Source organism: Eurytemora carolleeae, unplaced genomic scaffold (assembly GCF_000591075.1).
Source record: "Eurytemora carolleeae unplaced genomic scaffold, Eaff_2.0 scaffold221, whole genome shotgun sequence".
NCBI lineage: Eukaryota > Metazoa > Arthropoda > Copepoda > Calanoida > Temoridae > Eurytemora > Eurytemora carolleeae.
In genome coordinates, this window is record NW_019396278.1 from 353,731 (window position 1) to 367,842 (window position 14,112).

General features: G+C 33.4%; 3 protein-coding genes across 4 annotated transcripts in view; all 3 read right to left on the minus strand.

The window, feature by feature from the left end:
• On the minus strand, positions 1-6,611 carry LOC111700022 (uncharacterized J domain-containing protein C4H3.01). 2 transcript variants are annotated; one of them, XM_023470833.1, is made up of 12 exons: positions 6,503-6,611; positions 6,007-6,078; positions 5,848-5,881; positions 5,325-5,437; positions 5,174-5,237; positions 4,908-4,994; positions 4,225-4,274; positions 3,153-3,260; positions 2,838-2,984; positions 1,618-1,683; positions 1,061-1,098; positions 1-435 (listed from the first exon to the last, which is right to left on the minus strand). In XM_023470833.1, exons 1-12 carry the CDS (start codon positions 6,583-6,585, stop codon positions 68-70), a joined length of 1,230 nt encoding a protein of 409 aa, XP_023326601.1. In that variant the 5' UTR covers positions 6,586-6,611; the 3' UTR covers positions 1-67. The 2 variants fall into 2 exon arrangements, with proteins under 2 accessions (XP_023326601.1, XP_023326600.1); XM_023470832.1 differs by having other exon boundaries at positions 1-430; positions 1,056-1,098.
• Positions 6,590-13,170, minus strand: LOC111700020 (nucleolar complex protein 4 homolog). Its single transcript, XM_023470830.1, has 13 exons — positions 13,004-13,170; positions 12,491-12,584; positions 11,088-11,171; positions 10,661-10,846; positions 10,001-10,161; positions 9,527-9,602; positions 9,282-9,457; positions 9,095-9,211; positions 8,481-8,558; positions 8,155-8,288; positions 7,604-7,724; positions 7,251-7,307; positions 6,590-6,810 (listed from the first exon to the last, which is right to left on the minus strand). Exons 1-13 carry the CDS (start codon positions 13,115-13,117, stop codon positions 6,601-6,603), a joined length of 1,608 nt encoding a protein of 535 aa, XP_023326598.1. The 5' UTR covers positions 13,118-13,170; the 3' UTR covers positions 6,590-6,600.
• The window catches only part of LOC111700019 (tRNA-specific adenosine deaminase 1-like), a 6,872-nt gene continuing 5,762 nt past the window's right edge, over positions 13,003-14,112 (minus strand). The window contains exons 8-9 of the mRNA XM_023470829.1: positions 13,749-13,837; positions 13,003-13,379 (exon numbers count right to left, since the gene is read on the minus strand). Coding sequence (XP_023326597.1) covers positions 13,132-13,379; positions 13,749-13,837 — 337 coding nt within the window. The 3' untranslated portion in view covers positions 13,003-13,131. The remainder of the gene's footprint in view (positions 13,380-13,748; positions 13,838-14,112) is intronic.

Consider the following 14,112-nt stretch of genomic DNA (forward strand, 5'->3'; position numbering starts at 1 on the left):
TTTAGTTTAACAATGGCACGTATATTCTTCTAATTACATAAAGTAAATCAAATTTATAAATAACAAGTTATCTTTTATCACGTTGGTTTCCTTCAACAGGTTTATCTAGCTGATCTACAAACACAACCTCGGAGAACACAAGGAGTGTGATAACGGTTAAAGCGGAGACTATGACCCACCGGGGTAGCCCGACCTCCGCCTGATGGAGGATACCATGCTTAACGCTCTGCTGGTGGTAGGTGAACGGCCTAGAGGTTTTCATCTCCTCCAAGGTGTCCCTTGACCTCGTGTACCCCTGGGACACAAAGTCTGTGAAGTTGGTTGGGTCGTCCTGACGAATTCCTTTCATCAGCGGATCTTCGTCCAACTCCTGATAAGCGTCCTCTGACCGATTTTCATCCGAACCCGTTGTGTTTCTTTCAGTAGAAGTCTGACACAGAACACGTTTAAAATATAATTATCTTGGGTAAACTATTAAAAAAAAACAAAAAACAATTTTATGAAGGTAACTGAAACTGAGATCGGAGCTTCAGTATTGTAGAATGTTGATCTCTTCAAAAAGATTATAAATGAATTCAGTATTTTCGTAAGGAGTTCTCTGGAGATGTTTAAGCAGCGACCAATCAGAAGCCAAACAAATCTGTTCTTGGACATTGAGATCACAAAAATACGAGTCAGCTGTTCTTTACGGATTAAGCACTTAATCGTTACGAATCAAAGGTTAATGCAATAAATACCGAATTCAGAGGCATAAGTTAAAGAATTTGAGACGCGGCTCAAACATGGTTGGTTCCACTTGAAATTGTATTTAGTTTTTTAAGATTTGAGCCGCGCTCAATTGGAACCGGTTTTTGGCGGTTCAGCTACGCAGTTTAAATTCTTTAAATTTGGCCTGAGGTATCGAGATTAAGGTGCTCTTTTACTGTAGTGTTATTTCTAGTCTCAGTACTAAATAAAAATAATTTCCCGAGGAATATAAAATACTAAATTTTACTAGGTCCAAAAAACCTGCCATATTTTATGCATTGTTAATAAAAATTTGTCTAAACGTTTTCCTGGCGAAAAGGATCTTTTTCTTCAGCTTCTCTGTTCCTAGTCCTGATCAAGGAACAACAATGTTTTCAAATTAAACATTTCTTCAGGAAATTGCAAATACGTTATTTCAACTTACAGATATTATGTAGATTTTAGAGAACATTCATATCAAGTAAAGGTGTACACGTAATCTTAAATGACCCTCCATTTTTAGAATGGCATGTCCATTTTAAAATGATTATAATCAAATGTGGGATCTCTTAAAAAGTGACTTGTGGATTTCTATTATAAAAACAGTGTGGAACATTTTCATAATAAACATTTTTTCATCTAGAAAAACGACGATATCGTCCACATTATTGATCAGATAACGAAGGGTATAGTTGTAAATCGGGCATGTCCCTCTTATAATGGAGGATCACTAGAAATTACGCCTGCAAGTTCACCACGCAATAGAAAATATAAATAATCTGTCAAGTGTTCAGGTGTATACTGAAGAATTGATAAATAAAACAAATTGTTTTCAACTAAGATGAGAAAATATGAATATGCAAAAGAAGAAAACTGTTTGATCTGTCCTCCCTATTATATTTAAATTGTGAGGTAGAAGTTCTTCTATTCATCTTCTCCTCCTCTTCTATTTTCTCTCTTTAAATAAATAAGGAGAATCATATTCTCATCTTCCATACATATATATAAAGATGTATTATCTGTTTGACTATCTGTCTGTTTGTTTGTCCGATCATAACTCAGGAACCCCTAGACCGATTTGCATATAATTTTGATTGGGGAACTCAGGAAAGCTGCGGGAATGTTGTTAGCTTGGTTTTGAAGCTAAATTCGTAATTTACGACAAAGGGCGGCTAAACGGCAGGAGTAAATATTAATAACCTGGGCAACGTTGGGTTCCCAAGCTAGTCATCTTTAAAAAATATTTCATTCTATGTCTGCATAATGTTTAATTTTATCTAACTATATTTTCGATTTTATAAACTGAAATAGTTTATCCCAAGATGCATAATGTTTAATGTTATCAAACTATATTTTCGATTTTATTAACTGAAATAGTTTATCTCAAGATGCATAATGTTTAATGTTATCAAACTATATTTTCGATTTTATAAACTGAAATATTTTATCTCAAGATGCATAATGTTTAATGTTATCAAACTATATTTTCGATTTTATAAACTGAAATAGTTTATCTCAAGATGCATAACAAAACGTGACAATTTGTAATTAAAGAATAAAATATTTAACATATAATTTGTGACATTTTTATTGATGTAATTTTAATATGTTAATTTCAGTCCATGTTGAAGAGGATTACTACGGAATGAAGGTTAATTCATATAATTATCATTTTTTAAATGCAGAGAGAACCATTAAACTGTGGAACAGTCAGACACCATTAAGGCAATACTTAAGTGTATTTGACGTTGTTACAATGCAAATAATTTTGCTAATTATTAAATCAGTTACGAAGTGAAACGGGAAGTTGGTACAATGCACAGTGTACATGTTTATTGTTTATTAGACTGTCATAACTTGAGTCTTGGTTCACACTGTAAAGTGTAAACATTTAGCTTGTATATTTGGTCGGTTTATTAGGATTCAATCAACGTTGAGAATTTTCATAAAGCTTAATAGGTTGAAAGGATATAGAGAATAAACATACAATTCAACCTTTTAACTTCAATTTATTGTAGATCGAGTGGTGTAATTGTAAACCTAAAACCCTCATAATTATTTTGACCAGTTTTTACATTTCTGAGAATGGATTCCATTATTAATCTAATTACCTAATAGATTCTCGAAGTTTCTCTCTCCAATCCATATTCTGTTGAACCTTCTCTTTTTCTCTCCGGATCCATCCTGAAGCTGTATCCTTCTCATCTCCATCCTCAACCACCTTCTCCCAGGACTTATCCGCGTCTGGTCTCAACATTCTGGTGCATATAAGATATTAGTATCAGATCAGACATTAGTATCAGATCAGATATTAGTATCAGATCAGATATTAGTATCAGATTAGATATTAGTATCAGATTTAAATTTGACCCCAATCCTCAAATTTGTGACTTGATTAGTTGGTTCGATTAATTGATTGAACTAACCTGAGTTTAAATAAGAAATCTTCCTTCTCCTCTACCGTCATATTCTGCATATCTGCTCTTCTCTCTTCTACTTTCCGTCGGAATATCTCTTTCTTCTTTTCTAAATCTCTAAAACAATTCATTAATTATAAATCTCTTTTATTTTCCGTCGGAATTTCTCCTTTTACTTTTATAAATCTCTAAAACAATTCATAAATGATATATCTCTTCTACTTTTCTAAATCTCTAAAACAATTCATAAATGATAAATCTCTTCTACTTTCCGTCGGAATATCTCTTTTTTCTTCTCTTAATCTTGTAAAACAATTCATGAATTATAAATTTCTCCTTTTTTCCGTCAGAATATCTTTCGGAATATCTCTTTTTTCTTCTCTTAATCTTGTAAAACAATTCATGAATTATAAATTTCTCCTTTTTTCCGTCAGAATATCTTTCGGAATATCTCCTTATTTTCTAAAGCTCTAAACAATTCACTACTTATAAATCTCTTCTATTTTCCATCGGAATATCTCTTTCTTCTATTCTAAATCTCACAACATTTCATTAATAATAAATCCTTTTCGTCAGAATATCTCCTTCTTTTCTAGATATCTAAACAATTCAATAATTATAAATCTCTTCTATTTTCCCTCACTCTTCTTTTCTAAATCTCTAAAAACAACTAATGAATGATAAATCTCTTCTATTTTCCGTTGGAATATCTCCTTCTTCGTTTCTAAATCTCTAAAACATTCCATAAATGATGGTGCTCCAAAATTTTCACATGGCAAAAATTTGATCGTGATCCTGGAATTTCGTACTCGCGAAATGATTAAATCAAAGCTAGGTTTAACATTTTTCAAATATCAGTTTTTAATTAAAGGAACACTAAATGTTATGTTAAACAGAAAAAGTGCAGGAACGAATTAAACCTCTTTTGAATAAAATGAAGAAATAACAAATTCTTACATCAAGGATCGTGATTTGATCTTAACAGATAATTAATTCTTGCTGCGACGGTTAAATCATCATTCATTTTTGGGTTTTCGTAAATTATATGATTTTAAAAAAATTGTTCAAGTTAAGAGCTCACCTTACTCTCTCTAATTCTTCGCGTTTGTTCCACCTTTCTTGATATCTCGCCTTAACAGACAAATGATATAATTTTACTCCTTAGTAAAGAGACTGTTAAGGTTAAATGAAAGGGGGTATAGACTGAAACCTAAGAGTTGATCGCGACCAATATTAGTTCTATCTGATGTCCCTGCCTCGAGAAATTGCTATAAAACTTTGTCAAAGTTATCTAATGGATATGTTTGTGATAACTGATAGTTAGTCTAGATTAAATAAGAAACAAAATGTGTATCACTACGCTTTTTCAAGGCTTAACAGAAGTGTTCACGACAAAGGGTAAAATGAACATGCAAGATCATAATTGATTCAAAAGTGGCACTAAGTCCATCTCAATCCGACGTTTTAGTTAAAATAGCAGAACAAAATATGTTTTGTTTTTTTTCAAGAAAAGAGGCCAGATGTATATTCTTTATGTACATTGTACACTGGTACAGTGCAGAAACTGTTCGAGGACCATTTCAATCAAATTCTATTGTTATAGATCACCGGAAAAAATTGGAAGTAAAATTATTTGATTTCATTTTAATATATCAAATTCTAAAAAATTGAACAAAACTAACCAATTACTAACTTATGGATTTTTAGTTTTGTTCCATTCGACATTCAGCAATTGGATGGCTTAATATGATGAAGATAGTTTACCCAGATTTTTTCCATTTTTTCCGGACTTAAGTCATACTGAATATTTCTCATCTCAGGGGGGCCTTCTTCATCCACAAACCTTCCATTCTAAACAATAAAGGAACTATACAAAAACCTTGTATTCTCAACATTAAAGGAACTGTACACAAACTTTGTATTCTACACAAACCTTGTATTCTTAACATTAAAGGAACTGTACACAAACCTTGTATTGTTAACATTAAAGGGTCTATACACAAACTTTGTATCCTAAACAATATTCTAACCTGGAAAGAGCCCTTCATCCCGGAAAATCGTCGAAACTGACGATTTCTAACAGATGGATTTTCCCTTAAACAAACAAGAAATAAAATTACACAGTCAACAATATTTAAATATGAAAAGAAGAACTAAAATAATAAAAACTCAAGAACTAACTTGTTTATTTGGAAGCCATGGTAAAGGTCGTATGCTTTCCTGTTTTCTGGGTTGGACAATACCTCGTAGGCCTCTGCAACCTCTTTAAATCTTGATAAAGCCTCCGCTCTATCCTACAGATGAGGTGCTTTAGCACTCATTCATTTTTAAAAACCAAGTTACAACTAACAACGTATAAAATTACGTGACATTCTACTAATCATTTATATAAAGTAGTGATCTTTGTAAGTCTGTACCTTTGTACGTTCAATCATAAATAATGAACCCCTTGACCGATGTGCATCAAATTTTCACTAGGGAACTCGATGAAACTACGGAAATACTCTTAGCTTGGTTTAAAAATTGTAAGTGTTGTGGACTGGATTTTAAACTGACAGTTTAGTTTTCAGGCAAATCTGGGTTCCCGTTTCCAAGAGCTAGAGTAAAATCATAAAATACAATCTAATATTTTCAACAACTAAAATTTAGGACGACAGCAAGAGAAAATGCAGGAAATTTTAGACCTAAAAAACAGCTGACTCACCTGGTTTAAGTCGGGGTGGTACTTCTTTGATAATCTAAATAAAGGCTACAGTAAGATTGTATAAGTAAAATACGGCCGTAGGGGGGGGGGGGAAGCAAATATAAGTATAAATATTATTAATATAAAGGAGATAAGCTTGCTAAAAAACTGTAGAAGTTCCTGTAAAAGTTTTCTTTAATCTCCTTCCCATCAGCTCCAGGCTCCACGCCCAGTACAGAATAGAAACTATTTCTAAATAATAAATATATGTTTAATGTTTATGTTACTGTAGACATACCTTTAACTGAAACTCCGTTTGGCATGTCAGATTGATTTCAAACAGTACTTTCTAGAATTCTATCTAATAAAATAATATCATTTCTATCATAACAAGTGGTGAATTATGTAATTTTTGGAACATAAATTATGGAGAAACCAAAACTGAAAACAATCAATTATTTACAAAGAAAATATTCATGATAGATCAGAGCAGTGTTAAAAGGGTATTTTGTGAATCAGAAATGCCATGTATCAGGTTAACAAAAATGTAATGGGCAAAAATAAAATGTAAATGAAAGCTTAAACGGAAATAAAATGAAAAATAAGCAAATTTCAGACATTTCTAATGCTAAGTAATAATCACTTGCACGCGGCTGCGGTTGGAATTATTACAAACCTTTGTGCGCTGTACTGTCGGATAAGATGTACATAAAGCCTTGTACAGGGTCGCCAACCCAACCAGACGTTTCCTAATATCATAGCATCTGAAAAAAATCAAACAAACTCAAAAATTTCGCTTAACATATCGTTTTTAGCCATTTTGAGACCGTCCGGGGCCTCAAAATTGACGGGAACGTTGACGAAGATTTTCTTCTTGAATTCTATCTCCATGAGGTCGGACCAGTTGGTCTCGAGGACGTCGGGGAGCTTCCTCTCCTCCTCCCTGACACCCCTCTCCAGGAGATCTTTAGCTGCACTACTCACCTAAACATTTTATTTTTGAATATCTTGAAATATAAAAAAGCTTTGCAAAATTTTATTTTGTTAAACTTAAGTTTTTACAATGGCGATGTTACTGTTTTGTGCCATTACCATTTTAAAGAGAAAATTCCCTTCAAGCATTTTTCTCAAGTAATAACAATTTAACTCCGAATGCATGCTCTGTACTTCGGATAGAATCCAAAAAAGAGAAATAACCGTATGTAAGGGAGAGTGCTCATGGCCGGGCAGGATTGTCCGGGGCCATGAACAAACCAGGTAAAGTCTTTTAAATGAAGAAGTAAATAAACATATTTTTATTTAGAGAAGGACGGGTAGGGCGAATTCAGGAATTTGTACCCATAGCCCCCTCCTGAATACTGACTACGAGGACGGGTATAGGTTCGGGCCCGGGGTGTCCGTAAAAAAATCTTAAATTTATTCACCTCTGGTAGAAGATGTGAAGCTAAAGATTTGATCTCCCACAATGAGGATTCTGTAGCCTAGAATATTAATAGAATAATATTGATGATAAAATGAAAATAACAAAAATAATGATGATAATGATAGTAATGAAGATAATAACAACAAATAATTACATCTAAGAAGCGTAAAAAAACAGCTAAACATATATATCCAATTTACTGTATGTACTATGTATGGTTCAGTGACCATACATAACCATTAACCATACATAATAGAGCTTAGTCATTAATCCCTTTCTATTAAATATAAATTAATCATAATTCTAATCTTACTTAAGGTAGAATTCATTTAGTAATTTATGGATTGTACTGACCTTGCACAGAGTTGGATCCCTTTCTTCTGGAATAAAAGGATCAGAATACAAGTTGATCCTGTCTGGAGAATCCAAGAGAAAATCTAATCCTCGGTGCCGATGAATCAGATTATGAACAAACCTTAAAAAACAAATAAAACCTCTCTAATATTTCAATTTGTTTTGTTTTGGAGGGTGTGGAATTATATAATTAGTATCTGAATTCGTTGGATCCGTAAAAATTTGACTTCCTGGATCCGGATCTGGATCCAAGGGGCAAAAGATCACCTAAAAACTGTAAAAGAACATTTTGCTCTCAAAATACAAAATCTGAACTCTTAAACAAATCGAGATTATTAAAATAGCCATTGTGTCTAAATGTTTCATCGATTTTAAACATAAAAACAAGCGAAAAAGAAGAGGAAAAATAATTTGAAAATTCTTCTTTTTTAAGAAAAAAAGCAATAATCTTAAAGAAATGTTTATGATCTGGATCCGGATCCATTTTGTCATAGCGGCTCCAGGATCCGGATCCGAATGAAAATGAATTGTATCCTAAGCACTGACTTTACCTTATACAGAGAGGTAGACTATGAGCTGGTGCCTGGAGAGAGAGCCGTGCAACCCGCTTTACGAAGGCCGCAACTAGCTGTTGAGGAAGATGGGTTGAAGAGAGGAATATGTCACTCAAATGGAAGAATCGAGCCTAGAGACAATAATCTTATAAGAGCATCGTGATTTCTCGTGTTTAGATATTCTAGGATTCTTGGCTATTGGAGGTTTCAAAAAAATCGTCTCGAAGTTTTACGTAATTAATTTTTTTTAACCAATAGAGTTTGAGGCGAGTAATCACTAATCAGTGCCTTTGAAATATAAAATCATCATAAATGTTTATTACCTTGTATTTAACGAAGAATATTTCTACAGTAAATAATTCGTAAAGCTTTGTGTAGAAATCTGGATAATCCAAGTTGTACTGAAAATAAAACACATTGAAATGTTTTTTTTTTAAGTAGAAAAAAGTTTTGCATTTTATCTTAATGTAATGTTAATGATTTGAAAAAGTTTCACTGTTCCAGAATTCTGCCCCTTCATTGACAAGCCCAGTTTCTAGATTTAGCGACTTATTTTTGAAAATGTGTTTTATCCACTTAGGTTAAATCAGCAATAATTAAACTGATATGTAATCAAGAAATATACTGTAGCTCTGTTTACAAATAAAATGTACTGCACTTCTGGAAGGAGTATAAACAAAGCTCAGCCTAAGCAGTAAAACATTTGTTTTCATTTTTGTAAACAAAGCTGTGCTGGTTCCTGGTATATTTCTTGATTATAATAAAAAATAAAATTTACGTAACAGTGAATTTATTTTTAACGTTGGCTTTAAATATGGTCTGGACTAAGTTTTAAGGGGGAGGGGGGGCTAGTTTAAATCAAAATAATCTATCGTGCAAATATTTAACATACAAGACAGGATGGATTAAACATCCTTGAATTAAAGGGATAAGGTACCTTAGATATAAGAGTGAATACGCCAGACAGCGCTAATATTGATATTGCTCCGCCCACTGAGAAACAGTTCATCAGGAAGTCCGTGACAAGAAGTGGGCGTGGCAAAAGAGTAATAACCTAAAATAATTTTATTAAATATTTAGAAAGTTCCCCACTTCTATTAATATCTTGCTATCTATTTATCTACCTTCTCGTTCAACATGATGAGGGTCCGTTTGTACTGATCCAGTTGAAATTTACATTTCAGAATGTTTATCCAAATTGATCCAAAGTTCTTCCGTAGAGTCTCATATTCGAGTTTGACCGGACCGGCTGTAGCGCTCTTGCGCAGGTAAACAGGAAGCTCGCTGTACTTCTCCTTGTCTACAATATTTTTAGGTTATAATTTTCATCGCCAGGTGGCAATAAAATATTAAAAAATAGATACTTCACCTGTCATATCGAATGATTCTAGAAATGCAATTACATTTTCAACAAAGGTAAAATTAGTTTTTTCACTCTTCACAGCCTGAAAAAATTAATTATTAAATGTTTAAAATCAATAACACTCCAGATGTTTCTTAAGCGTCTTATTTCCGTTTCAAAAAATATTGTCTCAAGTCTCATAGATTTTTGAATGTGCAGAATTGCGGGGAGAGGGTGGGTTTAGCTTAGTTTATTCGATTACAATTGTCAACTCAAAAGTTTCCTAAATCAATTTTTGATGGAGTTTTTTTCTCTCTCTCTAAACATATTTCTGTGATAAAGAATTTTCAGTATCCGGATAATTATTTTACAGGACGGATCCGTATACATTATTTTACAGTACGGATCCGGATACATTATTTTACAGAACGGATCCGTATACATTATTTGTCAGGACAAATCCGGATTCAAATTAAGAGGATTCTGAGCACTGCTTCCTACCTTGTTAACTATCTTGGCTAGGATTGAGACGAAGTGGAACGATACATCTGAGTAGATGAGATACTCCTTCACCTTGGAGAGAGGAACCTTGGCGGACATCCTGTTGGACGTGAGGGCGAGGTGAAGCTCCTGGAGTATACCAATATCCTTCATACTCCACTCTAAACATAATGATACAGTAATGTGGTAGGATACCCAAAAAACAGTAATGTGGTAGGAGACCCAAAAAAAGCGTAATAAGAGGAGTTTTACCAGATGCTTAAAAATCAACGAATGAAGTGAAATGGGCTGTGTACAATGTACATTGCGCAGCTGCTGTATCTCGCATTCATTGAACTATTTAAGGAACGGTAGGCGTAGATATAAATGACCGCTCATGCAAAGATGACAATGCCCGATTCACAACGGTATCCTTGAAACCTTCGTCTGATCATTAATGTGGATATTGTCGTTTTTTCTAGAGTTGGCATAGAAACCACAATTAAAAGTAAACACTAAACAGTTTACGAAATTATAAACATTGATATCTAATTCATACTTGAGTCAGACAAATTTGTAAGGGTACCATTGTGAATCAGACATTGCCATCTTTGCATGCTAGTCACCTACAATTACGCTGACAGTCCATATGAAATCATTACTTTTATGGTCAGCCTGTACCTCCACTGCTGCCTTGAGTTGCTGAGTTCTGCGCCTGAATAAGATTGAACAATGTTGCAATCGCGAGATAAGAGACTGAGCGCTTCTTGTGAAAAACCAGTTCACATGTGCTTTTCACGCCATCTTGGAATCTATCCTGCAGCCATTTTGAAAACTCAGCTTCAGGCCCTTCTGCTTCAGCAGCTCCTATATATTCATTCTTTCGTTATTCTTTTCATTCACATATTCCTTTATTCATCCTCATATTCATCTTTTATTCATGTTAATTCATTAATACATCCGTCGTTTCATGAATTATTTATGAAGAGTTTTTCAATTTTTCGTTTGTCCCTTCATTCATTCCAGACTTAAGTTTCCAATTAAAGATTAAATAGTTCAAATTGACAAATTTGTTAAAATAATTCATACAACTGATTCATCTTTAGACCTGTAGATTTCTTAAACTGTGAGCTCTGCATCTCCATGAGAAATATCCTCTTAAACCCCTGCAGGGCAGCTGTAACTGCAGATCCTAGAAACATGATAATCTATTAATAATATATTTTTTTTTCGTTTGTGTCCGAGAAAACGTCAATGGCAACATGACCCCAGGCTTCATTGCATAAATTAGTTTTTAAAATTTTAACTTATTTTACCAGAAACATCAGGCTTTAAATCAGCGTTTCGGATCCGGATCCGGATCCGTATCAGGAAACGTTGATGTGGATCCGGGTAGCGCCAAAAATTAACCAAAACCATGGAATAAATAAATCAAAATGGTTCGTAAATGTATTATTTACATGACGAAAATTTTTCAAAATTATCTTTAATAATTTAATGTTTACATTTATATAATAGTAATGACGACATTTTTAACTTTAGGATTACTCAGCGGCAAATGCTCACATGGCGCAAATTTCAAATATATAAAGTATTCCCAGAATCAAAAGTTACCTCGGATCCGGATCCGTATCAGAGTCAGGATCCGGATCCATCATCACGGATGCGGATCCGCGGATCCGGATCCGCATCAAAATGATACGGATCCGAAACACTGCTTTAAATTGTGGAGATGCACATGGCGCATTTTAAGTTTTGTTACAAAGTTCTAAGGTTTGGTCCGACATTAATATTTTATTTATTTATTTATTTATTTCGTAAACGTACACAATTTAAATAATTGGTACAATTAAACAAAAGAAAAAAAACTTTAAGAGTATATATCAAAAATGAATACAAATACAAGAAACAAAATCATACTGTAATTAGGTCTTGCATATAAAATTAATAATATCGTCAATCTCAGCTTGGTCAACTCCATTGATAACAATCTTATTGTTTTTTTTGCAGAATTTTTGCAGAATTATTATCAACAATCTACCTACAGTCAAAGTATCATGTCCTGCAAACAAACACGTAGACTTTGCTACAACTTGCAAGGGTTTCGGTTTGGCTTGCGAGTGCGACAAGTATAAAACATACAAGAGATACAATGACGACGCTTCACTTTGTATCTGCATCTTTATTTTTATTTGTTTAAATTATTATTTCTATTTTCTTTCATTTGCTAATCCCCTAAGCCGTTCCCTGTGGATACGGTAAACTGTATAAGTTCAATTATTTCGCTGAAAATAACTTACAATGAAAAATAATAAAATAACTGAGCTGAGAACTTAAAAAGGAATAATAATAAGTTAAACTATTACTTTCCTTGTTAGTTTAACTAATCTCTCATTGGCTCAAACCAGTTTCTGACAGAAGAGAGACCAAATACTTTCCTCACGAGTTTAACTAATTCCTTTAATTCAAAAGTTCTCGGCTGAGGTTAAACCTTTTTTTAGTCTTGTTTACCTGGTTCTGTTACATCCAGGTGTCCGAGGATCTTCAGAAGAGAGTTAGAATTCTTCCTGTCTGCCAGAAACAGGTTTACGGAAGCTTTTATTTCCTGGATTTCAATAATTTGTCAATAGAGTTTATTTCATAAATTATCCCATGTCTGTTTGTTGCTTTGACGAAATATTATAATATTACTTTTTTAAATCCTCAAATAGAAGAAATATGACAAATGATCTTTGTTTTAATGAATATATGTGGAATGAAAAAGACCCTAAAATTGGAAGATGTGTTGATCAAACCATTCCAGGTCATGTTAGGGTAAGAGAGATACTAGATAGTTAGTCACGGGATGTTGCTACTTTTCAAGAGGCGCCCACATTACATTTAAAAATAAAATATCTAAATGTTAGTGACAAATATAATGCCAATAAGATTTAAAGCAAACGTTGAGTCCTACGTCTTTAAGGCCTATTTAAAACCGTTGCCTTCCCCCTACAAAATGTTAGGGCCCAAGAATTGTCGACTCACCTTGACTTTAGGAGGATCAATCTTGGTTAGTTTTTGTAATTTTCCCAAATTTTTCTTCGAAATTTCCGCCGCAGTCGCCGGTAGGGCGTCATCGTACTTCCGCTTGTTTTTCATTTTATTTTCTGAAATTATTCAACTGAAAAATCGTCAAATTCGGCCGATTTGGCCGGCCAGGCTGGAAGGTTACTCTTGAACTTTAACTTGGCAGTATTGTAGGTAAAGGCAGATTGTTTAATGGCTGAATACTGGATGGGTGGCTGGATACCTGTATACTTGGATACAATACTCCGATACAACCTGGCCAGGTGGATACAGGATACACTAGACCAGGCACCTGGCGTAGCTAACTTTTTCTTGGACCAACCCTGTTTGTATCCTGATACAGATAATACATTTCAAGGGAACTAAAAAATGGTATAAACAAGACTCCCCCTTCCTTTAAACACTTAGGATGATACTTTATCTTTTATAATTTCCTCTGAAACATGTATTTACACCCAGAGAACCTGATTACAAATCAAAAACTAATTTTGCAAATGATTCACATTTTGATCTAAATGGCATTCAGAATGTTAGATAGAGAGAAACCAATTGTGAGATATCCTTAACATCCTGTTCATAATTTGGTACAAAATGTTTGTAATTTTGAAATGTTTTCAACTGCTCGTTCGATTTTACAAATAAAATGTTTGTTTTTCTATCATTAAAAGACGGGAAGGAAATTAAGGTTAAATGTACTATCTGCCTGCAACATAAACCTCTGTAAACCCTGAGTTCCCGGGCACATGAAGGATACTATCAGAACTTGGTTTCAGATCATCACATTGAGCAAATCTAAAGGTTTTATTTAATTCACATAAAAATCTTTTAGAATGAAGATTTTTCATCTGTTCCGTTTAGCAAATAAGAGAGAGGAAAGTGTTGTTCATGTTTTAAAAACCATTTAAAAAAAGTTGAATATTTTGAAGACTTTTTTAAAAAACTATAAAGATATTATTATTTTTGCTTCAATCAAGGATTAATAAAAAAAATCACTAAGAGCGGAATACGGATTATGAAGACTTGATAAAATCCTCTAAATTCATAAACTCTTTTAGAAAAGATAATTT